At 34.5% G+C, this 27,321-nt stretch overlaps 1 protein-coding gene and 1 non-coding gene across 2 annotated transcripts in view; both read right to left on the reverse strand.

Moving 5' to 3' along the window:
- The window catches only part of LOC131156245 (serine/threonine-protein kinase Nek2), a 30,394-nt gene extending 16,857 nt beyond the window's left edge, over nt 1–13,537 (reverse strand). The window contains exons 1-2 of the mRNA XM_058109773.1: nt 13,319–13,537; nt 59–170 (exon numbers count right to left, since the gene is read on the reverse strand). Of these exons, the coding sequence (XP_057965756.1) occupies nt 59–144 (86 nt within the window). The 5' untranslated portion in view covers nt 145–170; nt 13,319–13,537. The remainder of the gene's footprint in view (nt 1–58; nt 171–13,318) is intronic.
- Nucleotides 13,538–24,207: 10,670 nt separating this feature from the next.
- Nucleotides 24,208–24,296, reverse strand: TRNAM-CAU (transfer RNA methionine (anticodon CAU)). The gene is given in 2 exon segments: nt 24,208–24,243; nt 24,259–24,296. It is a non-coding gene; the product is annotated as a tRNA-Met (tRNA).
- Between the last annotated feature and the right edge of the window lie 3,025 nt (nt 24,297–27,321).

Below are 27,321 nucleotides of genomic sequence, written 5' to 3' on the forward strand. Positions count from 1 at the left end.
AAATACACAAGCCAACAGTACACACACACAGAGAGAGAAAAAGGGGAAGCATCCTCACTTCTTCTTTTCATGTTTATGCCTCACGAGAAGAGCAGAACCAAAAGAACCTTTTCCAATCTGCTCCAGAACCTCATATTGGTCCATTTTATGTGCTGCTACCCTCCCCCTTTCTGTATTCCAAAGAGTTTCAATACTAAGAAGTATGTGCAAAAGAAAATTGATGCTGAAAGGATTCTCTAACACTTACAGATAAAAATTGAGATTATTGCTTATGAAGGATCCTACAATAACAAATTCTAACGAACTGCAATAATGAATAAATGTGAAGTGTAGCACATATCTACCATGAGGATACTATCCAAGTGGTCTAAAACATAGAGTGGAATCCCTTTTACCATCGACATGATGGAGTGTGTGTGTGCGCGCATGCATGGAAACATAAACTCAAAAAGAAGTCCTTTACAAATCATATAAACTAGATCCCCACTTCAACAGGAGAAAAGAAAGCAATCCTTCTTCACGAACAAAACGAGAGGGAAAAAAAAAAAAAAAAACATATTACAGGCACATAATTCATCCCTAAAATTATCCCAATTCACTTTATATATATATATATATATATATATATATATATATATATATATATATATTATTTTGCCTTTCCAAACGTATAAAGTAGAGATGTCAAGTAACTCAAGGAAATGTTTCCATGTACTTTCCAGGCTGTGGGAACTTAGTTTTGTATACAAAGAATGTGAAGGATCTACTTCGTGGTTAAGTGTTAACAGACCATTGGACTGTAGCACCCATGGAATATGGGTAAAGAGCATTGTAGTTCATACCATTTTCCTATAAGAGAGCTTTATATTGAATGAGGTTGCTAATGGTTATTTTGGTCATTTAGTATTATTAGTGTGTTGGTGTTATGCAAATGAGTGTGAGTTAGTAAGGGTATTATGGTCACTAGTATGTACTTGACATATAGTATAAATAGAGAGAGAGAGACCTATCATCATGATTAGATCGTCCATTTTACTCAATATTTTGAGAGACGTTATATTGGAAACTACAATGTTACTCAAGAAGCACAAGTAAAAAATACAACGAAAATAAAGTAGAAAAAACAACCAACAAAAAAGTCTAAAAATCTGATACTGAAAACAACTGGAGCAGAGCAGGATTTGTTCACCCGAGATTTCTTGCCGCTAGGTGTCATAGGTTCTCCAAACAGTTGTAGGCTCTACTGGTAGCTGCATTCTAAACCAGTTGAACTATGAACAGTACCAGCTGAGAGCAGGATGGGATTTGGAGTATTGCAGGAAAATATGAACTTTAGCAAAGTATGTGTGTTTTGCCGCAATGTTGGGCACCTCTACTTATACATGTTTTGAGTGCCCGACAATTAAAAAGGAATTTAAAATCAATTTAAATAGAATTTTGTTAAGGCTTGATATCTTAATGGTCCACAACCCAACAGCTTAAGCTTTTAGGTAAAGTGAGTGTTTAACATGGTATTAAAGTCATGGTTGCCAGGAGGTCATGGACTCTAATATTGTTGCCTGCATTCACTGTTGGTTGTCAAAAATTATCTTATTCCTTGTAATGGCTATTATTATCAGTTTTATCTCTCCACATGCAATCAAGCTTCACGTGCACGGGAGTGATAACTGTTAAGGCTTGATATATATTGTTGGTCGACAACAGAACAGCTTAAGCTTTCAGGTAAAGTGGTATTCTAACAAGTTTAAATCAAAAATGAAAATTTAAAGGCTAAAATTAGTTTCTTTAAAAATAAATCCTGAAATTGAAGAGTCAAATCATTTATTTTTGCAAATAAATTTTGTAAATAATTTCCAGTTTCAAAAGTTTGAAAAAAGCTTTTGCAATCAGACCATTTCTTGCAAAAAAAAATTTGAGCCCAAAGCAAAATGAGCTCTAGAGCCAATGCACAAGGTGAGGCAGGTGGCATGTGTGCCCATTTATTCTCAAACCAACTTATTATTCAAATAAATGTGGGATTCAAAATTATAAAAATAAAAAAGACGCTCTCAAGCCAAAGTAGAATGTACTAGTCCCAATTTCTAGAAGACTTGAAATGATTCACTGTATTAGTAGATAGAATTTGCAGAATATGCGTAAAGAAATATTTTGGACCTGGATCCTTTGTTGCACACCAATTATAAAAACAACACAAATTCTACTTAATTTATCTGGGTTCATGTTCTTGGGTTGGCACTTTCTTGGCTCCTTTGCCTGAATTATTACTGAGTGCTCTAGATATTATTTTGCCAAATTATCCTAGAAGGCAGCCCCACTTTGGATTCGATCAAGCGTATTCTACAATTAAGCACGCAACTCACTTAGGGCTATGGATCCACTAAGAATGCATTGCTCAACCTTACTCGACAAAGAAAGAACTATTCACTATAGAAAAAGGGGCAATTTATTCAAATGCCGTAAGTTTAGTGCTTCCACCAGCCACTCAAGTAACTTGTTTTTACTCATTAAACCTAATTCTTGAGATCTCTATTCGCATTGATTGGGTGCTACAATTAGCCTTAATCCCATTCATCTTGATGTATTTTCTACTAATTGTCTAGGTAGTCCTTAGTTAAAGAATTATCCAGGTTTTCATTTGACCTCACAAAGTATCATTTAACACCAATCTAACAATTTTTATATCTCGAGAATATATGTCTCCTTTTATCATTATACACCTTATTACATGCTCAACCTATCGCAACCTAGCATTCACAATGTATAGAAATTGGTAGCACCAGCTGTTCTCACTAAGCTCTGTAAGCCAAAAGGTCTTTCTAACCATTGAGTCTCCCAATCTGCCTTTTCTAAGGCAATAAATTTGGACTCCATACTGAAGTGAGCCTTAATGAAAAAACCATCAACTAATGTGGAAAAATGAGTATAATGAAGATCAATACCTTCCCACTATTAATTAACAAATCACCCAAGTATAAAGTTAAAATAAGTCAAGATTTTTCAGCACGCCTATTATTTAAGCATATGTTAGCATCATTTACTTCAAAAACATTGGCAATAAAAGCAATGTTAAATTTTTCATTCCATTGTTTTGTGTGTGTTTTAAACCATATAAGGATTTAACTAGCATCATTTACTATTTATGCAAAGTTAAATAGCTCAAGAAATTTCAGCACACCTACTATTTATGCATTTGTTAGCATCATTTACTACAAAACCATTGGCAACAAAGCAATGTTAATTTTTTTCATTCCATTGTTTTGGTGTGCATTTTAAACCATATAAGGATTTAACTAGCTTACACATTTTATTTTCCATTCTTGGAAGTTGGAACTTTCAACCCCTCAAGTTGTTCCATATAAATTTCTTCTTCTAAGTTGCTGTTTAAGAAGGCAATTTTAACACCCATTTGATGTCGCACATTCATTCATAGACCGAATTGCTACTAATGTTCTTATGAAAACAACCATTTGAATATGTATAAAAATTATCAAACCCTCTTTTTGATTAAAACCCTGTGCTACTAGCCGACTAGCCTGGGTTGGTATTTTTTAAATTGTTCCATAAAGCCTCTTCTTTTTCCTAAAGATCCATTTACAGTCCAAAAGTTTTGTTTCTCATGGTAGTTCCACCAATTCCTGCATGTGGTTGGCTAGGATTGAATCTAGTTCACCATCTGCCTCTTTCCAAAATAAAAGAGCATCTGGTGAGAAGATAGCCACTAAGGGTTCTCCTTCAACAAATGAAAATCATTTCTAAAATTTTTCCCTATGCCAGGTCTTTACTTCTTAATACTAACTCCTTGATTTAAAGTTTCATTAGAAGAATTATTTGAATTTTCAAATTTACTTCTAGAAACCGCTTTCAAAGAAAAGATATTTCCAGAAAAAAACTTTACAATCGATAAAAACCGATAACAGGCATTATTAGAAGCATAATCAAAAAAAAATTATGATCTATTCTCTTTCTTAACTATGGTATTTTACCCTAGCTAAGAACAGCCCAATACCTTAAACTAGATACAAAACAAACCTCTCCATAACAAGTGAAGAGACTTGTGCACATCTCTTTCTTCATTGCCCTTTCAAGTTGGCTATTTGGAATAAGTTATTTGGCATATTTGGTGAAAATTGGGTCTGTACATACACTTTAAAGGGCCTTTTATGCCATAACTTTTAGGAGTTTCGGCAAAGGAAAGGATAGGTAAGATCTATAGCATTGCACCGTTATGAGTATTATTTGGTGTGTTTGGTTGGAAACGAACATTAGAATACTCAAAGGTGTGGCTACTACTAACAATTTGCTTTGTAGTAGAATGGTAAATCTTGCGTCACTGTGGGTGTTAGCAAATGGTTTTTTCATCATGTTTCTGTGGAAGACCTGCAGCAGGATTGGTTGGCCCTGTTACATTGAGTTTAGTTCTCTATGTACGTTACAGTCTTTGTAACTAGTTTTTATTTATGTAAAGGGAGGATTTCTTATTCTCCGTATTTTCCTTTTTCTTTCTCCCTTCTCTTTCTAATTTTCTTATGTACAGTCTTATCTTTTTTTAATACAGTTCTTTCTTTATCAACAAAAAAAAAAAAAAAAAACCTCTCCATAACTCATATGGAGTTATAAGAATATCTCTTATGGGCAACCGATTTAGAATATGGCAAGCAAATAAGATTGTTTGCTGCCACATATTGGAAAGTAAACCAAAATTAATCAATAAGGCATCTGTCATTTCTTTCAATGTTCTATTATTTCCTTCTGAAATATCATTCTGTTTAAAAACATAAGGTGCAATTACCTCATTAATAATACCATTATCCTCACAGTATTCATCAAAATGTGAAATCTTCCTCAATTGATTTTCAATTTCAATTTTAAATATTTTATAAATGATCAAAAGCCTCATTTTTCAGATCTTAAAATAGATAACCTGTAGTATCTAGAGAAGTCATCTATAAAAGTAATAGACATTGTTTTTTTCTTTTACCACCTCTAGAGTCTAGTCATATGATTTTTAAAATCTCCCAAATCATTCTATATAAGACTTAACAGTTCTATTTTTCCAATAGTACTTTTAAAAGGTTTATTCTTAGCAAATTTGGCTTCCACGCAACTATCACAATTTTCAAAATCCTTTGGGGAAAATTTGGGCATATTTCCTATGTTTTTCCTTTCTTCTCATAGAATTCATACATTCTATATAAGACTTAACAGTTCAATTTTTCCAATAGTACTTTTAAAAGGTTTATTTTAGCAAATTTGGCTTCCACGCAACTATCACAATTTTCAAAATCCTTTGTGGAAAATTTGGGCATGTTTCCTATGTTTTTCCATTCTTCTCATAGAATTCATACTCACATATTCTAATTTACCATGCCACAAATTAATGACTAGATCAAGTACACAAAAGATGAAGTGCTTACATTTTCACTTAAGACAAATAGAATATTGAGTACAAACAGAACATTGATGCAACAAACTTGTCAATAGCCATTTTTCACCTTACAAGACAAAGACCAAACTGAACATACAAAAAAGTTAAGGCAAAACTGTAAAGGAAAAGAAAGCAACTGAGGTGGTCGACTGACCACTTTTGGCAGTCAACCAGCCCCTTTCCCACCATTTTTAGCTTGGCGCCCCAACAGGTGGTCAACCAGCAAAATTTGAAATTTTGAGTTTTCTTATGATTGGCTGGGAATTTGGGCATGCCATGTGTCCTATTGATGTTGCATGTCAAACAACAACAATGACAGTTGTTAGATGGTAGTTAATTTTGAATTTGAATTTTCAAAATTCAAATTCAAAAAGAGTTTTTCCTTCCTTCCATTGGAGGTCTATAAAAGGACCATGTGGGGGAGAGAAATAGGCACATCCAAGTGGTGACAATGAGAGATTTTCTAAGTATTACAAGGGGTTTACATTGGGGATTTGTTTGAAGAAAAGAAAGTGGGAAATTCATTTCTCATCAATTTTCTTGAATTCTAACCCTTCTCTTTCTTAATTTTCATTCATTTCCATGAATTGTTGAATGCATGATGTATGGAGGCTTTTGGATGTTTATGATTAGATGTGTTATTTTTTTTTTCATCATTTCATATTAATAATTGCATGTTAGTGGTGTTAGGATGTTTTTACTACAATTTCATAAGAAAACACGTATGTTAAAAATCAAAAAAAAAAAATACATGTATTATTTTGGTCTATAGGAGATCGACGCCCCCTTGCTTTTTGAAGTAGCTGTTGAGCTACTAGGCAGTCAACCGCCCCCCTACAAGTGTTCCTCCAGGATTCTTAGTTTTTTTGAGTGTCTACACTCATTAGAGTGTAGTTGGTTGAATTTGCATATTGTTTGGATGGAGGTTTTCTTGTTTTTTTCATAAGAAAACCAAACTTTTCATTTGAAAAAGAATTCACTCAAGTTTTCTCAAAGTTTTCAAGTTTTACAAAGTTTTCAAAACTTTCTTGTAGTCATACATCCATGATGCGAATTTTGGATATTCTCTAAGTTTTCAAACACAGATTCCAAGGCAGATTTGTGGTTCTCCCACCAAAAATCCACAACTTTTTTAAGTTTAAACAATGAAAAACCATTTTTCAAAATAATCACCCATGAAGTGGCTTGAGAATGAAAAAAGAGATTATCTTAATGTTTTAACGTGATTTTAATCTCTGTTCTACAAAAATTTTCATTCAAAAATTAGTTTTCTAATCAAGGCAAATGATTTTTAAATAAGGTTTTAAGTGTTTTAAAGGATTTCCAAATGCTTTCAAGTGTTTTCTCAAAACAATCATCGAAATGTTTCCTAGAACTACACGTGTCGGCGCCCAGGTACGGTGTCAAATATGCAAGGGTTCCTGCATCATTTTGGACGTGAGCAGGTAAAGACGTTAGTTCAGGAAACTAAGATTAGATTAGCAACTTGAAATATAGGGACACTTATGGATATAAGCATAGAAATTGTGGATACAATGATTAAAAGAAGAATTAATATAATTTGCCTTCAAGAATCTAAGTGGGTGGGGGAAACAACTAGAGAAATCGATAAGTCAGGATTTAAACTTTGGTACACTGGAAAAGAAAAAAATAAGAATAGAGTAGGCATTATTATAGACAAAAATTTAAAAGATAGCATTATGGATGTAACTAGGATAAGGGATAGAATTATAAAAATCAAGGTGGTATTAAAACAAGAGTTAATAAATATCATTAGTGCTTATGCTCCTCAAGTTGGCTTAACAGAAAATCTTAAGAGACAATTTTGGAAAGATATGGATAATATTATTATACAAGGCATACCAGGAACTGAGAAAATATTTATAGGAGGAGATCTGAATGGATACGTTGGAAGAGATAATAAAAATTATGAGAGGATACATAGAGGATATGGATATGGAGACAAAAATGAGTCTGGGGAGATGATCTTAGACTTTGCTATGTCATATGATTTTAGTATAATGAATACTTGCTTTAAGAAGAGAGAAGAACACTTAAAAACCTTTAAAAGTGGACAAAATAGAAGTCAAATAGATTTTTTTTAACTAGGAGGGTAGATCGTTTATCATGCAAAGATTGTAAAGTTATTCCAGGTGAAAGCCTAACCACACAAAGATGCAAAAAGGACCGTTAGTGAAGCTAAATATAGATCTTTTAATAGTTTGTATGATAGATTAGGTACAAAGGAAGGGGAAAGAGATATATTTAAACTTGCTAAAGCTAGAAAAAGGAAGAGCAAGGACTTAGGAAATGTAAAATGTATTAAAAGTGAGGATGATACTGTCTTGGTTAAGGACGAAAATATTAAAGAAAGATGGCGAAGTTACTTTAATAAGTTGTTTAACAAAAACCAAATAGAAGGCTTAAATTTAGAATTGTCAAATGAGGAAAAGACTAAAAATATAAGATTTATTCGCAAAATTAGAGTTAACGAAGTTAAACTTGCACTAAAAAATATGAAAAATGGGAAAGCTATGGGACCAGATAACATCCCAATTGAAGTTTGGAAATGCTTGGGTGATAACAGAATTATATGGTTAACTAATTTATTTAATACAATTGTAAAAACTAAGAAAATGTCAGATGAATGGAGGAAAAGCACTTTAATACCTATATACAAAAATAAAGGAGGTATTCAAAATTGTAATAACTATCGTAGAATTAAACTTATGAGTCATACGATGAAACTATGGGAAAGGGTAGTTGAACAAAGATTAAGGTTAGAAACGAAGATCTCAGAAAATCAATTTGGTTTTACGCCTAAAAGATCTACCACAAAAGCTATTTATCTTTTAAGAAGATTAATGGAAAAGTTTAGAAAAAAGAAGAGAGACTTGCATATAATATTTATTAACCTTGAGAAAGCATATGATAGGATACCTAGGGAAGTTCTATGGTGCGTTTTAGAAAAAATGGGTGTATGTTGTAGGTATACCGATGTCATTAAAGATATGTACAATGGAGTAATGACTAGTGTAAGGACTATAGATGAAGAAACTAGAGAATTTCCAATTACCATAGGTGTACATCAAGGATCTGCTTTGAGTCCTTATCTTTTTGCTTTAGTGATAAACCAATGGACTAAGAGTATTCAAAAGGAGGTTCCACGGTGTATGTTGTTTGCAGATGATATTGTATTAATTGACGAAACTAGGGACGGAGTAGAGGCTGAGTTAGAATTATGGAGAGAAGCTTTGGAATCTAAAGGCCTTAGGATAAGTAGAAATAAAACAGAATATATGAAATGTAAAGTTAGTAATGATAGGAGGAATATTGGAGACAAAGTTAAACTTGATGATGAAGAAATAAATAGCACTTGTAGATTTTGATACCTTGGATCTATTACGCAAGCTGAAGGAAAAATTAAAGATGATGTAATGCATAGAATTAAAGCAGGTTGGGTAATTGGAGAAGTACTTCAAGTGTGTTATGTGATCGTAGAATACCCTTAAAATTGAAAGGGAAGTTTTATTGGACAGCTATAAGACCAGCTATGCTATGTGGATTGGAATGTTGGGCAACGAAAAAACATAATATCCAAAAAGTAAAAGTTACTGAGATGAGAATGCTTAGATGGATGAGTGGTATAACATTGAAAGATAAATTAAGGAATGAACATATTCATGGTAAGTTAGGTGTAGCTCCTATAGAAGATAAGATAAGGGAGGGACGACTCAGATGGTATGGACACTTGCCACATAGGCCACATAGTGCACCTGTGAGGAAGAGTGACTTAGTTACTGTGGGGGGCAGTAAAAGGGGTAGGGATAGACCTAAAATAACTTGGGAGGAGATAGTGAATAAGGATTTAATATCCTTGAATCTATCAAAGGAAATGGTCCATGATCGCATAAATTGGCGGGAAAAAATTCATATAACCGACCCCACTTAGTGGGAATACAGCTTGGTTTTGTTGTTGTTGTACCTTGGTAGATTCAGCCACCAATAAAAAAGTTTTTCTTTGTTTTCCATCTTTTCCTTTGTTTTTGCATAATTAGTTGCAGGAATTTTTTAAGGCATTCAAGTAGCTGGATTCCCATGAGGTATATGCCTCTGAATGAATTCCATGAAAACCTTTACAAATGGGGTAAAGGATTCGAATTTCAGCAAGCAAAAACAAAACAAAATTAACAGGAGGCGGTCAACCGCTCTCTGTAGGCGGTCAACTGCCAAGTCCTGCAAGCATACTTTTTGTTGTTTTTTAAACTCTTCCTCTATTTTTTTGAATTTTAAATGGGAGACACACACACTCATATAAGATAAGTCTTGCATTCTTGGAATGGATGTTTTAAGATGCTAGACTTTTTAATCTCAAATTAAAGAGATTTAAAAGTTTACTTTCCCTATTCACAAGAGTACTTCCGAACTGGATCTTTTTCTAAAGAAAGGTTTTCCTTTAATTTACCTTTCAAAAACTAAAATAAAGTGGTGGCTTCATTAAATAAAAAAGGGTTAGTAAAAGAACCAAAGGTTGGTTCATTTTACTTTGATTTTCTTAAGTCACCATATGTTGGCAATCTAAACAACTTCTAAACCTTGTGTCGACAACCCTCTTCACAGAAAGACACCATTTCGTGTGAGCACTAACTTCTCCAACCCAAATGTTAGTTTTATCCTTACCTTCATTTTCCAAACACCAAGTTGCACTTAATCTCAGGGGCATGGCCAACATTGTTCAGTTGGATAGTTTAGCCAAATGTTAGTTTTAGGAGGAGAACTTGCCTTTACTGGTACAGTTTTTGAATCAACTATGTAGACTCGCTCATTATCTGCTGTTAATGGTGCATAGGCAGTAAACATATTCCACTAACAAAGTTGGTTTGGCAGCACCTTTATCTACCACCCATTCTTTTTCACTAGAAATAAAAGTAACTTCAAATATTGCTGCTGCAATTACCTCCTCGGTATCAGTTAAGTTAGCCTGCAGCTTCTATGTCTTTTAAAATATGTACTCACATGCATCATGCACAAACTTACCATAGTAGACAATGCAACTCATTTTTCTAGTGGAAATCCTTGTTGCCTTCATGGTTATTAAAATCCCAATCAGGATCGTAGAATCGTACGACTCTACGATCCAAATTCACCCAAACGATCCAAGTCGCAACAAAAATCGGAATCAAGTGAAATTGTGGTAGAATCGTAAAACAATGTACGACTCTACGATCCACATTCACCCAAACGATCCAAGTCGCAACAAAAATTGGAATCAAGTGAAATTGTGGTAGAATCGTAAAACAATCAATAGAATATTAGAATCGCAAGTAGAATCATGTGGATCCTACTTTGTCACCTGGATTGGTTTTTTTTTTTTTTTCTTTCTTTTTGGGCTTTAATAATAAGGCCTAATACATGTTTTTATTGTCCCAAACGCCCCAAAAGGTATACATTTGGCCCAAATTCTTCAAAAATTGAGGCAAGAAAGTTCCCAGCCTCCCATGAATGAACAGATTCAGCAGAATCTGCACCTAACTTCCCTGGAGTTTGACACCTCATTCCGCTACTCCTCTTTGAAATTCAGCAGCCCAACACCCAAGTTTCTCTCCTGTTCGACAACCAAAGAGCCCTCCATCTTGTGACTGGTGTTCGATCAGCAGCAGGCAGCAGAATTGGTGTTTGATCAGCAGTTCTTTGTGTTCAACAACCACAAGAACTCAGTCCTCAATCCCTCTTCTTTCTTTGGTGTTCGACAAGAAAATCTCAGTCCTCTTCAACACAGAGTACTTGTTCAATCAGCAGCAATGGAGAAAAGAGCCAAGCCAGCAGCCCAGCAGAGCTGCAGAAATATGCTTCAAAACAGATCTGCTTCATGAAAAGCTTCAAGAAAGACTCAAATCAGTGAGCTCTGTTTTTCTATTTCTTCTTCTTCTTCATTGTCTGAAATTTTTAATAGTTTTATTAATTTTTTACTTCTTATAAGTTACAGACCAAGTTTTTAGTCTTAAGACTTGTCATAAAGTTCCACATATATAATTCTTTCAATATTTATTTTACACTGAAAGTAGAATCTTACAATTCTCGATCCGGTTCTATGATCCAATAATACAGACCCTCCAACAATCCCACCTAGGATCCCAATTCTGACAACCTTGGCTGCCTTGTAGTGGTTATCCGATTTTTTTCAAACAAACTTCTTTTCAGGTTTTCCCTTCACAGGACCTCTCCTCTCTTCCCTTAGATTAGACCAAACTAGCTTTGAAGGTCTCCTCTCTAACTCTAACCTATTCAACTAAGTACCATGGGTAGTTAATCTACTCAATTCCAATGCGAACAATTAGGCCCCACAAGAACATGTCGTTGTGTTTTTCTTTAATGTCATTTTGTACTCTTTCCAAGATGGTGGTAACTTATTCACTAGGCCCCAAAGCTTCCATCTATTTTTGTTCTTTCCTTTAGGACTTCATTGACCATACACTCATGTAAGCTATTTGTGAAGATGCTGACTTTTCAAGAACCATATTATGGTCTAAAAAATTACACATAGGAATCCCAAACATCTTTTGCTTCCGTGAGGTTATAGACTTATGGTACACATTGTAGAAGTCATTGCCTATGGCGTTATGTAGTTCTTGCAGAACTCTCCATCCCACAGTTGAAAGAAGTTCTTCTAGTAGGACACTCAGCAGTCAGTTCATCAGAAAGTCCACTCTCATGGTTTCTAAAATAAACAATAATTTGAAACCCCACCCATTATAATTGATGCCATCAAATGGTTCCAACTTAGTGATATTAGGAACCTGGGTTACCATGTTACTCGAGCTCATTGTGTAAAATAATTAAATAAACAATCTCAATTTAGGTTGTCCGAAAATACTACATTTGAGCACAATGTCACTCAGCAAGCACAAGTAACAAATACAAAGAAAATAGATTAGAATATACAAACCAGAAAAAGTTTCCAAAATTGAAATTGAAACGACTTAAGAGCAACACAAGCTGTTGCCCTAAAAATGAGATCCACCACAACTAGGTACAGCAAGTTCTTCAATGCCGACAAGACTCGGTCGTAGGCACTACCAAAGGCTGCAAGCTAAAGTGAGCAAGAAGAGATTTGCAGTATTGAAAGAAAATTGGATTTTAATAGCTTGCCTGTGTTCTACAGCCATGTTGAGAACCAATATTTATAGATGTTTGGGAGGCAACAAGTAAAATAGGAATTTAATATGGATTTAAATAAAATTTAAATACCAAATTTACACCAGAAACTGAAAAGTTAAAGACTATCAGTTATTTTTGCAAAATAAATCCTAAGAATCGGACTGGTTTAATTTGCAAATAAATTTTGTAATTAATTTTCAAGTTTAAAAGGTTGAAAACTTCTTTTACAATTAAATCAAACCGTTGTTTGCTAGGAGTATTCAAAAAACCGGCAAAAAATTTTAGCTCAGAGCAAACCGGGCTCATAGACGACCGAAATGAGGCGGGGCGGAGCGTGTGATGTGGCAAACCCATCTGTCCAAGCCCAAGGCCTCATTTTGAAGATTTCAAGTAAGGAGGATAAACACAAACTAAAAAAAATTTATTCTCTTTTTTCGTGTCTCTTTTTTTTCTTGCCCCAGTTTTCTTACCAACCAAACAGAAGATAACAGAGAAAAATTAAGCGACCAAGATAATAAGAAACTCCCTTCTGTCAAAATGAGCTACTGCGGAAATATGGACAATCAAATTAGTACAAAAATCAGTATTTCGAAGAACCCAAAAACTCGCGCATCACAAAGATTCCACTCCCAGAACAAACAAACCCACAAATACAGCAGCTTCAGCAACCAGAAACCAACAGGTAAATGTTGAGGGCAAAAGGAATCAGCCTAGAAAATGAAAAGGTAAAAGTACCTGTAAGCCGAAGATACTTCAATGAATCAGCAGATCCCGAACTCCGAAGTATGCAGCCACTTAAAAACTTGGAAGCATTTGGAAGCAGCCTCGGGATAGATTATAGATAGAATAAAACTAGAGAGAGAGAGAGAGAGGGAGGGAGGAAGAAGAAGAAGAAGAAGAAGAAGAGAGAAAAATGGAAACTGAAAACTCAATTCCAAGTTCAAATGTAAGGAGGGAGCGAGAGAGACAGACGGTGGTAATAAATACGGGACCTAGTTTCTCTCTTTCTACGGAGTATACAATACAGAAGAGTGGAATACGCCTTGAATTAATTTTCAAAAAAATATATTACTCGAAAAATGTACTACGAAACTTTTATAAATACACTCGTGTATCCTTATGCACCCTCTTGACCAATCATTTATCGACACGTCTAACGTTGGAAAGTCCACGAATTCAAATAGGAGCTGCCGGTCACTGGAGTATTAAATTTAATAAAATAAAGATGTGATGACACGAGCTATGTTCAATAACTAGAGTGGTGTTCTCCACTATTATATCTATTAAATATTTATCAATGTGAGTTCATGTTATTAGGGACCCACTTGTATAATCACATTCCTAAATTTAAGAGTCTAAATTAAGTTTCTAATCTCAATTAATATGAATAAAATTTTCCTTTCAAATTTATTTTTTTTTATTTATAAATACAATGAATGGATACAATATTATGCTTTTTCTCTCAAAAAAAAAAATGGGTCAAATAAACAAAAACTCTTAATTGTAAATTTAATATAATTTTATACTACATTTTATTTAAATTCACACAAAACCTATTAAATTTTGTCTAAATCCAATATGTGTTTCAAACATAGGTCAATGTTTTTTAAAATAAAAAGAAAAAAAATGTGAATTGGGTTGCATCCCAAAGCTTGAGCCCATTTAGTTTTTGAAAATAATTTGGATGATTCATATAAATAAAAAAATAAAAATAAAAAAGAATATTGAGTGAAAAATATTGGTTCTAGTGGATATGACAATAAATAATACTAGAAAATCTATCCCGCGCTTTGTAGTGGGATAATATTAAAAAATAAAAAAATAAAATGCATATGAAATAAGTTAAAAAAATAAATCAAGATATTAAGACCAATATTAACAATACAAAATTAAAACAATACATAATTACAGTATGGAGTTTGAACGTAAATACAATCTTACTATTAGTAAAGGCGTATACGAAAAGTATATTTGGAATAGACATTTTTGTTAAATAGTACCTTTAAAACACATATAGAACAAAAAATATTTAAGTATAACTTTTGTGTTTGTTTTAATGAGATTAATTGTCAATTAAATCGTGAAAAAAAAAAACATATTAACCTAACTTTCTCTGCCAGCGGATAACTTAAAAAATACAAAATTGTAACAATATATCATTTTAAACATTACCTTGAAACACATAAAATACAAACAATATTTAAGTATAACTCTTTGCAAGTGTTTAGTGCGATTAATTGTCAATTAAATTACTTAAAAAATATATCAGCTTAGTGTCCTTGATCAGCCGACAATTTTAACTGTTATGGGATAAAAATGGTGATGACCTGTTGTTAGCTTTGGTGTATTCCCAAGAGGGGGGTGAATTGGAATTTTAAAATTTATTCATAGGTTTAGCTAATCTAACAGTAGTATATTCGCAACCTAGGGTCTGTCTATACAGTTCCAAATGCGCAGATAAATATAATGTGCGGAAATTAAAATCATGTGTAACATTCACCAGCAATAACATACATATGCAGAAATGTAAATTGCAGAAAGATAAACAGTACACACAAGATATGTTATTAGGGTTCGCCAACTGTGCCTACGTCCCCGCCTCTAGCTCGCAAGCCCAAGGATTCCACTAATGCTCACTTGACGGGTGGAGCGGCACCAATTATAATCAGATCAATCAGCACAGACCTCAACCTTTACAATCAGGTCAATTAGCGGGGCTGACCTCAACCTACACCTTATTAGGATGATGCACCTAACTTTCCTAACCAAGTCTAAGTCAATTCGAGACTATTTCAAAGGGTTAGTCTCCCTCTTCAGGCCCGTGCCTAGAAATACAGTAATATTTTTCTCAGCCAAGTTGATACAGTGATTATGCTTTCATGTAAAGCAGATATGTACCCAATACACGCAAGTAATAATCAATCTACACTGTACATGTCAGAACTATAAGCTCAGTGGTATATATGTGCAATCTATACTCAATATAATGACTTTATCTAATCAAGCACAAGAGTGTTCAAGAAAGTTAATATTTGAAAGCAAAGTATATGAAATATTAATATTAGTTTAGTGTTTCAAAGATGCTAGCAATATTATTCAAACGAACTCAAAAATATTTTCTCAAATTGTATCAAGCACAAGAGTTGTTTGAAATCTAGTTTTGTAAAATATTTTGCACATAAAAATAAAGCTATATGAATCTTGCAATGACAATGCAAAGATCCTTAAGCTTATGAGTTTATTCCAACACAAGATTTTATGAATAAAAATTTGTGGGATAAACAATGCCAAACTCCTAAAAATCAATATCAAATATTCAAGCAAAACAATAGGAGTATTAGCAATACCTAATAAGCACTAGCACACAAAATATACTCACAATGTTAAGATGTATCAAGGGAATGAATATATGAGAGTATTTGGAGTGGAATAGGTAAAAATAGGTTTTTGAAATTCAGGGGATATTTGCTAATTGTTTTACTAATCTCATTACTAATCATTCCAAATGAAGGGGTATATATAGATTTCCCCAAAAATAAGTTCGTTAAGGACACAGATGGAATAATTATAAAAGTTTTAATGTTATTTAAATAAATTAACCCTGTTTAAAAATATTAACTGGGATAAAAAATGAGGGGCAGCCGAGCACTGATTGACCGAGGCAAGTTCGGTTGACTGAAGTTCTTGAGGTTCAGTCGACCGGGAATAAAATGAATTGTGAGCTCGATCGACTAGACTTGTAAGTCCAAGGCAATTTTCCCTTTTTGCGAGGTTCGGTTGATTAGGGATATTTCAAACTACCTCGGTCAGTCGGCCAGACCGTTAAGTTCCTGCACGTGCGAACTCGGTCGACCAAAGCATTGTAAGGCAATTTGAGTTCGGTCGACCAGGTGGTCAAAATATTGACTTTTGGGGAGTTCGGTCGACCAAGGTCAAATGAACAACATGAGTTCGGTCGACTGGGATATGGTCAACCTGTTGACCCACCACCGGTTCGATCGATCGAGAGCTTTTTGTACATGGTAGTTCGGTCAACTGGACATGTAATTTTTATACATTTCGGTTCTGTTTTAAGCATTCACTCACCCATTTCAAGTGATCATTCATATACGTGCAAGAGTGAGTGTCCTATAGTCATTTTAGGCCTTTTTGAAAGCAACGAAAAAAATCGGTGTTAGTCCCCTAAGGTCTTTCTATGGTCATTTTGATTTTCAGGAGATGTGTAGGGACCTAGAGTTGTTCTATGGTCTTTGAGTTTTGTAGTTCCTACATGCATGAAATGCATTAAATATTACAAACCTGTCCTACTTAAATATTACAGACCAAAATAAATAGTAACGAATTACAACATAAATGATTTTCAGGGTCTTCATTTTCCTCCAGGTCTCCGAGTGCCATCATATGATACCGCCAAGATAAACCTGCACATCAACTCGGTAGACATTAAATACCTGAGTATTTGTCATAATCAAAACAGAGTATGACCCATAGGGTCAACACCTGCGACGTTGCTCTTCGACCTCCGATGACCTAAAAAGGGTGAAAACAAAGCAGGCTTGGAGGACCCGGGGTATACTCTGGAAGATTACTCTGATGCCTAAGTAAGGGAACGTTTCAAAGAGGTTGAATGCAACAATAAAGTGGGTTAAGAATGACTTACCTTAGCCTCTTGCCCAAGTCCCTACTTATAGTGGCCAAAGTTGACTCGAGGGTGTATGGCCATTTATTGGTCAGTTATGGTGCAAGTGTGAATTGTTATGGCTTTTAAGGAGCTGATAACAGCTATCGGTGGCACAGACATGGATCGCTCTAACTTGCATGGGGTTGACCCCTTCTGAGCAGCTATCCTTGGGCGATAATGGCCCTGATTGCTGCTGCACCTTAATGCTCCTTTATGGCAAATGGACTGTTTTGGCCCTGATATATATTTAAGGTATATCAGTTGTCCCCCCTTAGTTTTGAATTTTAGGAACTTGCTCTTGAAAGTTCGAGAGTTTTTCCTATCTTTTTTTTTTCGATTACCGAGCCGAAGTGGAGGGAGATGGCTGATTCGAGCCGATGTCGAGCTAAGTTTGGCTGATCCGAGTCGATATTAAGATGCACTCAGCTTTGACAAGCCAGATTGGAGGAATATGACTGATCCGAGCCAATGTCAAACCGGATTGGAGAGAAACGGCTTATCCGAACCGATATCAGGGCTAATTTAGTGGATCCGAGCCGATATTAGGATGTTTTTGGCTTCGCCAAGCCGAATTGGGGGGAGACGGCTTATCTGAGTCAAAGCAAAGCCAATGCCGAGCTAGATTCGGCTGATCCGAGCCAATGATGGGACGCGTTCATCTTTGCCGAGCAGCTTCCCTGGGGAACTTTGTTCCGAGTAGCTCTTCTTGAGAACTTTGCCGAGTAGCGTCTTGGGGAACCTTGTTCCGATCAGCCCTTCTCAAGAATTTTTTCGAGCAGCTTCTCTTGGGGAACCTTGTTCCAACCACCTCTTCTCAAGATTTTGTCGAGCAGCTTCTCTTGGGGGACATTGTTTTGACTAGCTTTTCTAGAGAATTTTGCTGAGCAGCTTCTTGGGGAACCTTGTTTCGACCAACTCTTCTCTAGAATTTTGCCAAGTAGCTTCTTTGGGAACTTTTCCCAACCAGCTCTTCTCAAGAATTTTACCGAGCAACTTTTTAGGGAACTTTGTTCCAACCAACTCTTCTCGAGAATTTTTCCAAGCAGCATCTTGGGGAACCTTATTCCGACTAGCTCTTCTCAAGAATTTTGCCGAGCAACTTCTTGGGGAACCTTGTTCCGACCAGGTCCTTTTGGGGAACCTTCTTCTGACTAGATCTTCTCAAGAATTTTGCCGAATAGCTTCTTAGGGAACCTTGTTCCGACCAGCTCCTTTTGGGGAACCATATTCTGACCAGCTCTTCTCAAGAATTTTTCCAAACAGCTTCTCTTGGGGAACTTTGTTCCGACCAGCTCTTCTGGAGAATTTTGTTAAGCCACTTCTCTTGGGGAACTTTTGTTTCGACCAGCTCTTCTCAAGAATTTTGCTGAGCAGCTCTTCTTGGGGAACTTTGTCCCGACCAGCTCATCTCGAGAATTTTGCCGAGTAGCTTCGCTTGGAGAACTTTGCCTAATAAGTTGTGCTTATATTTTGGGCATTTGTTATGGCCTCATAAGCCTTAGCTCATCAATTAGGTCAGTCGTCTTTGTTTAATAAGCCGTACTTATTTTCTTGGGCTTCTTCTTTGGGCCTCATGAGCATTGCTCTTCAGTTGGGCCAATCTTCTTTGCCTAATGAGTTGTACTCATTTTTTGGGCATATTTTGTGGCCTCATGAGCCCTAGCTCATCAATTGAGCCGGTCTTCTTTGCCTAATGAGTGGTACTCATTTGGGCATCTTTTTTGGGCCTCATGAGCGTTGCTCATCAGCTGGGCCGATTTCAAGACGGGTTTGCACGCAGTGGTAAAGTTCAAAGAGTCTCCATAATTTTGCTTTCACCTAGAAGTTTCAAGATTTTTTGGTAAGTGAGTCGTACCTTTGGGGTATCGCAATTTTCCTTGGGATTACACATCTTTTAGGTGTCCCATCTGATTAGAAGGCATGCGTGTAAGGAGCCTTTGCCAGCACGCGGGTGTTTGATGATATCTTCTTTGAACTACGGGCCCGTACGGGGACTTACAGTCTTTCCTCGAGACGTGGGATAATCAATGATCCTATCTCTTCTGGATTCGCGTTCTTGTGGAGATTTGGGCCAACTTTTCTCTATAAAAGGCACTTGCTGGCCCATTTGCTCCCTATCTCAGCAGAGAGAGGTTCCCTTGCTTCTAGGTACACTCTCCCTCCACCCTTTTCCTTGCGTCTTTTCATTCTTTTTCTTGGCTTTGTGTGCTAATTTTTCTGCTATGTTCTTCATATGTTCTTAATGTTCTTCACATCTTGTTTGAATGTTCTTCGCATTCTTTATTTCTTTTGAACATGTTCTTAGAAAACTGTTGAAAATATGCACTGTTGATCCAAATCTTTGTATTGTGTAAGTTGTTTGTCCTTTTCACACTTTAAAGTTTTGACTCCATGAATTTTTCCGAGGCTTAGTCCAGATCTCCCATAACCATTAAGAATGCTCGGTCTGACCTTACCCTAGCATAGTTGTAGACTGTATGCCGTTTATTTGTTATCCCCGACAAGTAATAGACAAAAGCATGAAGACTTAAGTGTTTAAGAATGACAAATGACTTAAAAGTCTTTATGTAAGTGCTTTAATGTTTAAATATCTTTTGAAATATTATTAAAACTCTTTAGGGGATATTTATGGACTTAGAAACCTATTTTAAAACCCCGAAAAATGTTTTATGAAAGATCAAATCAAGAGAGCAAAACTAATTTTGAAAACTAAAAATGAAAAACTGGAAAAATAAACTGGTCAGCAGACTGACCAGATTATACTGGGTTTACTCAGCCGACTGCAGGAATACAATGGTTTTGTAAACTGCCCATCCGACTGACCAAATGAACTGACCTTACTCAAACGATTGACAATGTCCAGCCAACTTACATTCTTGAACACTGCTGAGTTAGCTGACTGATGACATTCTTGAACCTGGGTCTGTTAGGGAGCACTGTGTCTCTCCTCTTTCACCTGGACTAGACAATAGGGGGCGGGCCTTATCGTACTAATGATTGCCTTCTGCTGGTTTTGCTTTCTTTCATTTGCAGCAAACTCCAGATTCTCACCCTTTTAACTTATTTAAAAAGGCTTTCATGGATTTCATAAAAAGCCTAAGACCCATTGGAATTCCACTACTTATGCCTTAACAAACCCTTAAACAAAATCACAAAAAAAAAAAAAAAAAAACAAAAACAAAAACAAAAACAAAGAAAAAAAATGAAATAATTTGCATACATGATCTTAAGAAAGTTCTCGAATAATTTGTAATATTTTACATATACCTAATGATTAATTATTGATATTTCTTTTATCAAAATAATAGTGATGACAAATAGTAATTTTAAGTAATATAATATATGTAGGTGTTGGCCTTACAAGGTTTAACATCCTGTTTTGATGCTAATAAACAAGTGAAACTTAACATATTTAGTTGAGTAATGATATTTCAGGACTTACAAGGATCAAACATGTAAATACAAAGTCAAGGATCCATTGCAAACTTATACTTCAAAGAAGGATGATCATATGAAACTTAAATGACATGGATTCAAAGAATAAAGCTTGAAGATCTCATGAGAGCATGAATATTAAAGAGAACTCAATAAAAAGCTCAAAGTATTTTAAAGCTTCAAGACAAGTAGCAGACAAAAACATGAAGACTTAAGTGTTTAAGACTGACAAATGACTTAGAAGTCTTTATGTAAGTGATTTAATGTTTAAATATCTTTTGAAATATTATTGAAGCTTTTTAGGGGATATTTATGGACTTAGAGACCTATTTTAAAACTTCAAAAAATGTTTTATGAAAGATCAAATCAAGAGAGTAAAACTAATTTTGAAAACTAAAAATGAAAAACCAGAAAAATAAATTGGTCAGCCGACTGACCAGATTACACTGGGTTTACTTAGCCGACTAACAGGAATACAATGGTTGAATAAACTGACCATCCAACTGATCAAATGAACTAACCTTACTCAGTCAATTAACAATGTCCAGCCAACTAACATTCTTGAATGCGGTTGAGTCAGTCGACTGATGACATTCTTGAACCTGAGTCTGTTAGGGAGCACTGCGTCTCTCCTTCTTCACCTGGACCAGACAACAAAGGGGCGAACCTTATCGGACTAATGATTGGCCCCATAGACCAACACATGTCATTTTTAGTGTGTTTTGTCCTCACTCATACACTTCCTAAGAAAACTTTCCAGAAGGTCACTCATCCCAAAATTACTCCAAGTCAAGCACGCTTAACCGTGAAGTTCCTATGGGAAGGCTTCCGAAAAGAAAGGTGCATCTTGTTGATATGAATAGTAACATCTAATCATTTTAAGTCTTTCTTCCACGGGGTATCACAATCCTAGTTATTGTAATATAGAATGTATTAGTGGAAAGCTCAATTGGGTTAGTGAGGAGTTGTGATACCCCATAAATGAAAGACTTAAAAATGATTAGATGTTACTACCCATATCAATAAGATGCACCTTTCTTTTCAGGAGCTTTCCCATAAGAACTCCATAGTTAAGCGTGCTTGGCTTGGAGCAATCTTGGGATGGGTGATCACCTGGGAAGTTTTCTCAGGAAGTGTGTGAGTGAGGACAAAACACACTGAAAAGGACATGTGTTGGTTTGTGGGGCCAGTCATTAGTCTGATAAGGCCCGCCCCCCCTGTTATTTGGTCCAGGTGGAGGAGGAGAGATGTAGTGCTCTCTGGCAGACCTAGGTTGGGGCGTTACAAATGGTATCAGAGCCAACACCCAGTCGGAAGTGTGATGAGATTTACATCGTCTGGGTTTGGAAATGTGGGCTCGCAACAACGACGTTGCGTTCTATAAGTGGGGGAGAATGTGATACCCCATGGATGAAAGACTTAAAAAGGATTAGATGTTACCACCCATATCAATAAAGTGCACTTTTCTTTTCGGGAGCTTTCCTGTAAGAATTCCATAGTTAAGAGCAATCTTGGGATGGGTGACCACCTGAAAAGTTTTCTCAGGAAGTGTGTGAGTGAGGACAAAACACACTGAAAATGACATGTATTGGTTTGTGGGGTCAGTCATTAGTCTGATAAGGCTCGCCCCCCTGTTGTCTGGTCCAGGTGGAGGAGGAGAGATGTAGTGCTCCCTGACAGACCTAGGTTGGGGCATTACAGGAGTGAGCACATGTTAAGTGATCAAACCATTATAAAATCTTGTATGTCATTCTCTATCTTATGCTTTGATCATATGCTTCAATTTCATTAACTTATCGATTGGTCTAGTGCATTTTTTATCTAAATATTGTTCTAAAACCTTCATTGATTATATCTTAAATACTTGGTTGCGTTAAGCTTTGATGTAATTCTCATTACTAGTAAAATATTTAAATTAATCGTAAGTATTTAAAATCACCTAATTCACTCCACTCTAATGTGCCTAATCAGACCAACACCTCTCTTGAATAAGAGAATAAACTATCAATTTATTACAAATAACTCCTCTCTTGAATGAGAGATTTATTGTGAAGCATAAATGTGCTAATCAAGACATTGGAAGACAAGTAACTCCTCTTTTGAATGGGAGCTTGAATAAGAATATTATTGTGAAGCCTTCATATGGGATTGGCCCATCATAACACCACCTTTTACAATTTTAACTCTTATAGAACCACAGTATTGCTTTGCTTATCCATAGATTGCACTTCTCTTAATTTCACCCATACCATTGTTTAATTTTCCTATTAAGTTGTTTTAAAGTGTTTATAATTCTACCATGTGCATTGTGATTTCCTATTTTTAGAATTGCGAATGGTTCATGTCAACCATTTTACTTCTTTTTCTCCTACTACTTTGAAAGCTTTAGCCTTTTTGACTCAATTGATCAAACTCCTCCACAATATAGCTCAAACTTTTTAAAACACTAGCACCAAAGGTAAATCAATTGCCCATTCCTTTTCTTTATGTTGACTTAGATTTATTTTTTTTTCCTATTTTGTCTAAATTCTTTTCCCTAGAATTTTGTTCATTAAGTACTTTAAAGTTTTTTTTTTTGCTTGTTCTCACTTTTTGTTGTTCTTTTTTATTTCATGTTTATTTATGCTTTCCAAGTTGTATGAAAATAAAATTATGATCAAAGCAACTATGGTGATTATTGTTCTAGTCATTTAGTTGACGATTAGTTCTATTGGAAAAAGAAATTAAAAAATCATCAAATTCAAATGTGGTACATCATATACACTTTAAAAGCATTCCTACATATCAACAAAACATACATGATACAACACAACAACAATAAGAACAATATAATGTAAATGAAATCTCCTATTTAAATATCTTTTTGTACACCCCTTTGAAAAAAAAATCTAATATTTTTTTTTGTTGAAACTGTTGAACAAAATATTGTAATTTCAGCTTTTGGGGTTTGTACTATCATATAAATTCTCAAAAAATCATTTTTTGGATTTTTCATAAATTTTTACATTTTGTGATTTTATGATTTTGTTTGGGAATTATTTATTTTTTGAAACTTTTAGATTTTAACTCTTTTTATGAAATTTAATGAATTTTCTATAATTTTTCATTAATTAATTTTGATTTATATGTTTATATTTGAATTATTATATATTGCTTCTAATATTGTTTGCTAAAATTATCTTATACGATAATATACATTCACGCATACACTCACACATAAATAATGACCAAGTTCAAGTGCTTCTTGATTAAAGAAAAACATATATATACATACATATATTATATATATATATATATTGATTTTTGTTATTAATATTTTAAAACAAAAATAATAGTAATCAAATAAGACAAAATGGTAATTTTCTTGTTTGAGATCTCCAGAATTATCCTAAATAGTTAAATATTTGTAAAAATAATAATAATAATTTACTTTTTAAAATTTTCAGAAATTTTCTCATATAAAAACGGTTTCGTATATTCCTGCAAGGAAGCGGTGGAAAAGTAATATTGGGGTGAGAGAGGCTCGAACTCTCGACCTCAGGATAACTCAACAAGAAGCTATGAGACCTACGCGCTAGCCAACTGCGCCACCACCCCTTGTGTCGTTTGGCTCAAAGTTTTAATATTATTACATGCATATCACAGAAGGAGAATTACCCATGCCGTTAATTTTTGTGGATTTAGATACATAATACATTAAAGCCAAATTCAATTAAATTAATTGGTTGATTTACTCTCTCACTCTCTCTCTCTCTCTCTCTCTCTCTATATATATATATATCTTAATTTCGTCATTTTATCTCTCCACTTAATTGGAGGTAATCCATCAAAAGAACTTCCTTTTTTAAAATATAAAAGTGGGATCGCATGTGTTTGGTAAATAATTTTTCTACTTCTAAAAATAAATTTCTAACTTTTTTTTTTTTTTGGGACACTTCATAATTTTTTCTCGAATACTTAAAATTAACTTTTTCTTTCTAATAGTTCCTTTTTCCCAGGTGGCAAATATTTTTAAAATAATATCTGAAAACTCATTTTCATCCACTTTTTTTTTTAAAAGGTTCTTTTAAAAAGCCATTGAGGGAGTCAAACTAAACTTTAGTAAAGTGTCTCGGATCACATAATTCATGATAAATTAGGCAGATTATTGGGGTGAGAAGAAAATAATTCATATCTGACTCAATTAAATGGAGAATTTATGATAGTTTGAATCAGATAATTCATGATGGATAATGGATAATCTATCGTTGCCATCCTAAACATGAATTTTTTTTACTATCCAATGAACACTTTATTTCGTAACATTATAAATCAAGTTATTTTTGAAATTATAATTTGATAAGTTGATAGACATTTAATAACAATCACAAATATAGAATCTTATATTGCTTAGTAATTATAGTAAAAAAGTTAACCGGTCACAAAATTGTAATTTTTTTTCAAATCATAATGGGCTTGAGTTTGAGTGAGAGTGTGTGATAGACCCAAAGACACAGACAGTAATGCAAGAGTTGGGAATGTGTGAGTGGGATTTGGCTAGTTATAGGCTTACGCTAGTTATGCCTCATGAGTTACGATAGTAGAATTATTTTTAGATTTGGACATTAGTTACTGATATTTGACAAATTTTCATCAAACAAAACCTAATACCTATCAACCAACCCGTTTAGGATGCAGATAATTTTTTTTTTGAATCATGGCCAACTCATTTGATGGGCGAATCGATAATGAGTTGGTTTTAAAAAGTCAAATTTGATTCAAATTAATGAATTTTTATTCGCTTTATTATATATATATATATATATATATATATATATATATTTAAAACTCACAAATCATTAGATGTTACATTAATATTTAGCCCTATTAAAGTATTATAAGACTCACATAACTAACATCTATATTAAATATTAAATTTTATATTTATATAAATTCAAATAGTACAGGGATATCTTAAAATTAATAAATTTTTTAATTAGTCGTTTTCTTAAAACTCTATTTCGGGTGTTAGAGTCAAAACGCATATCATATAATCAACATACACCTTAAAATTATATTATTGTTAATGGTCTCTCTAGTATCACTCCATAGTGTTGAAATGAAGTAAAGTTGGAGAGATGTGGATCCAAAGGTAAGTGAGATGAGATTTCCCGTCAATAAGTCCTTTCCAATACCTAAAAAAGTTTTTGTTCTAGCTAAGTAACCCTCCTTTCAAATTTCAATACTTCCTCTGGTGGGTTGTCCCAACTTCATTCTACAAAATCTAACTTAGATTGGGCTTTGTGGCATTGTGTTAATGTCATACTTGTGCGATAATAAGTTTTTAAATTTGATCCATTAAAAAAAAATATCATTGTACTTTTGAAAATAGTAAAATTAAATCCATATTTTATGGTAAAATTATAGATAAAGTAATAAATGATTAATTATGGTCAAATAGAGCACTCTCTGTTTTTCTTTTCCAGGCTCCTCAACGTGATTATCACATGTTGTTCAACCCTATATTCTTTACTATTTCTTTGCAACAAACTGTTAGTAAGCTACAACATATTTCAATTGTTATAAGTTTCTAGGAAAAAAAAAAACTCTCTAAATTTTTTTTTTCCTTTTTACAAAGGTTGTTGTTGATTTTTTGAGTCTAATCCCCTGTTGTCATGCCCCGAATCCGCATATGGGCCCCAGGTGTGAATTTAGTAACCTAACCTGTCTTTGTATCATTTAAAACAAACATGATACTACATTGAATGAAGCTCCGACCCCATGGGGTACATGTAAACCCTATACACAATCACATATTCATACACATCAAATACGCAGTAGAAATGTTTTTTCTAATACATACAACGTACCATACCAGAGTCTATACATAGAGTCTAAGCTCCAAAATACCATACATATCCCGGGTGTTTACAAAACCCAATAATGACAACCTGGTTACAAAATCCATACTTACATAAGTACTTTACGTAGCTAACCGACACCCACGCTCCCGAACTCTAGGATGCTAGTTTCGGCTACCCAAAGAACCTGAAAAATATTTGTATATTTGGGGTGAGACACCTCTCAGTAAAGAAGAAAACATGTTATATCAGTGTATGGTACACAAGTGTTATTTCGACATAAAACATAACACAATACAGTTTTAGTATTTTCACAATTCAATTCCAGTACATATGATACCAAACATACGGTCAGTGTCGTCACACTCAAGCACCCGATACCTTGCAATAACCGAAGCCTCACAGCAATATCATTGCCAGTACAGTGTCCACTCACACTCATCAGTGACCATCCGGAACAAACAAGCGATATTTCACACCCCTCAGATATAGAGCCGGACACTCTCGCCCACGGTATTTAGCCGAGAGATGGCGTTTGCCCATGGTAATTAGCCGAGATGTGGCAAAATTTTACAAAACCTGGAACAATTTTGGAACTCATGTTCCTATACCCATCAACGTACGGTAATTAGCCGCCTCTAGCTATTTTACAAAATCTGGAACATTTTACATACAACATTTCATTCCACACTTATTTGAGTATATAACAAATCACATCGTTTTTAGTTCGAGAATACAGTTTAATACAAATGCAGGTATGGTCATCTCAATACTACAGTTTT

Source organism: Malania oleifera, chromosome 5, assembly GCF_029873635.1.
Source record: "Malania oleifera isolate guangnan ecotype guangnan chromosome 5, ASM2987363v1, whole genome shotgun sequence".
In the NCBI taxonomy this organism is placed as follows: Eukaryota; Viridiplantae; Streptophyta; class Magnoliopsida; order Santalales; family Ximeniaceae; genus Malania; species Malania oleifera.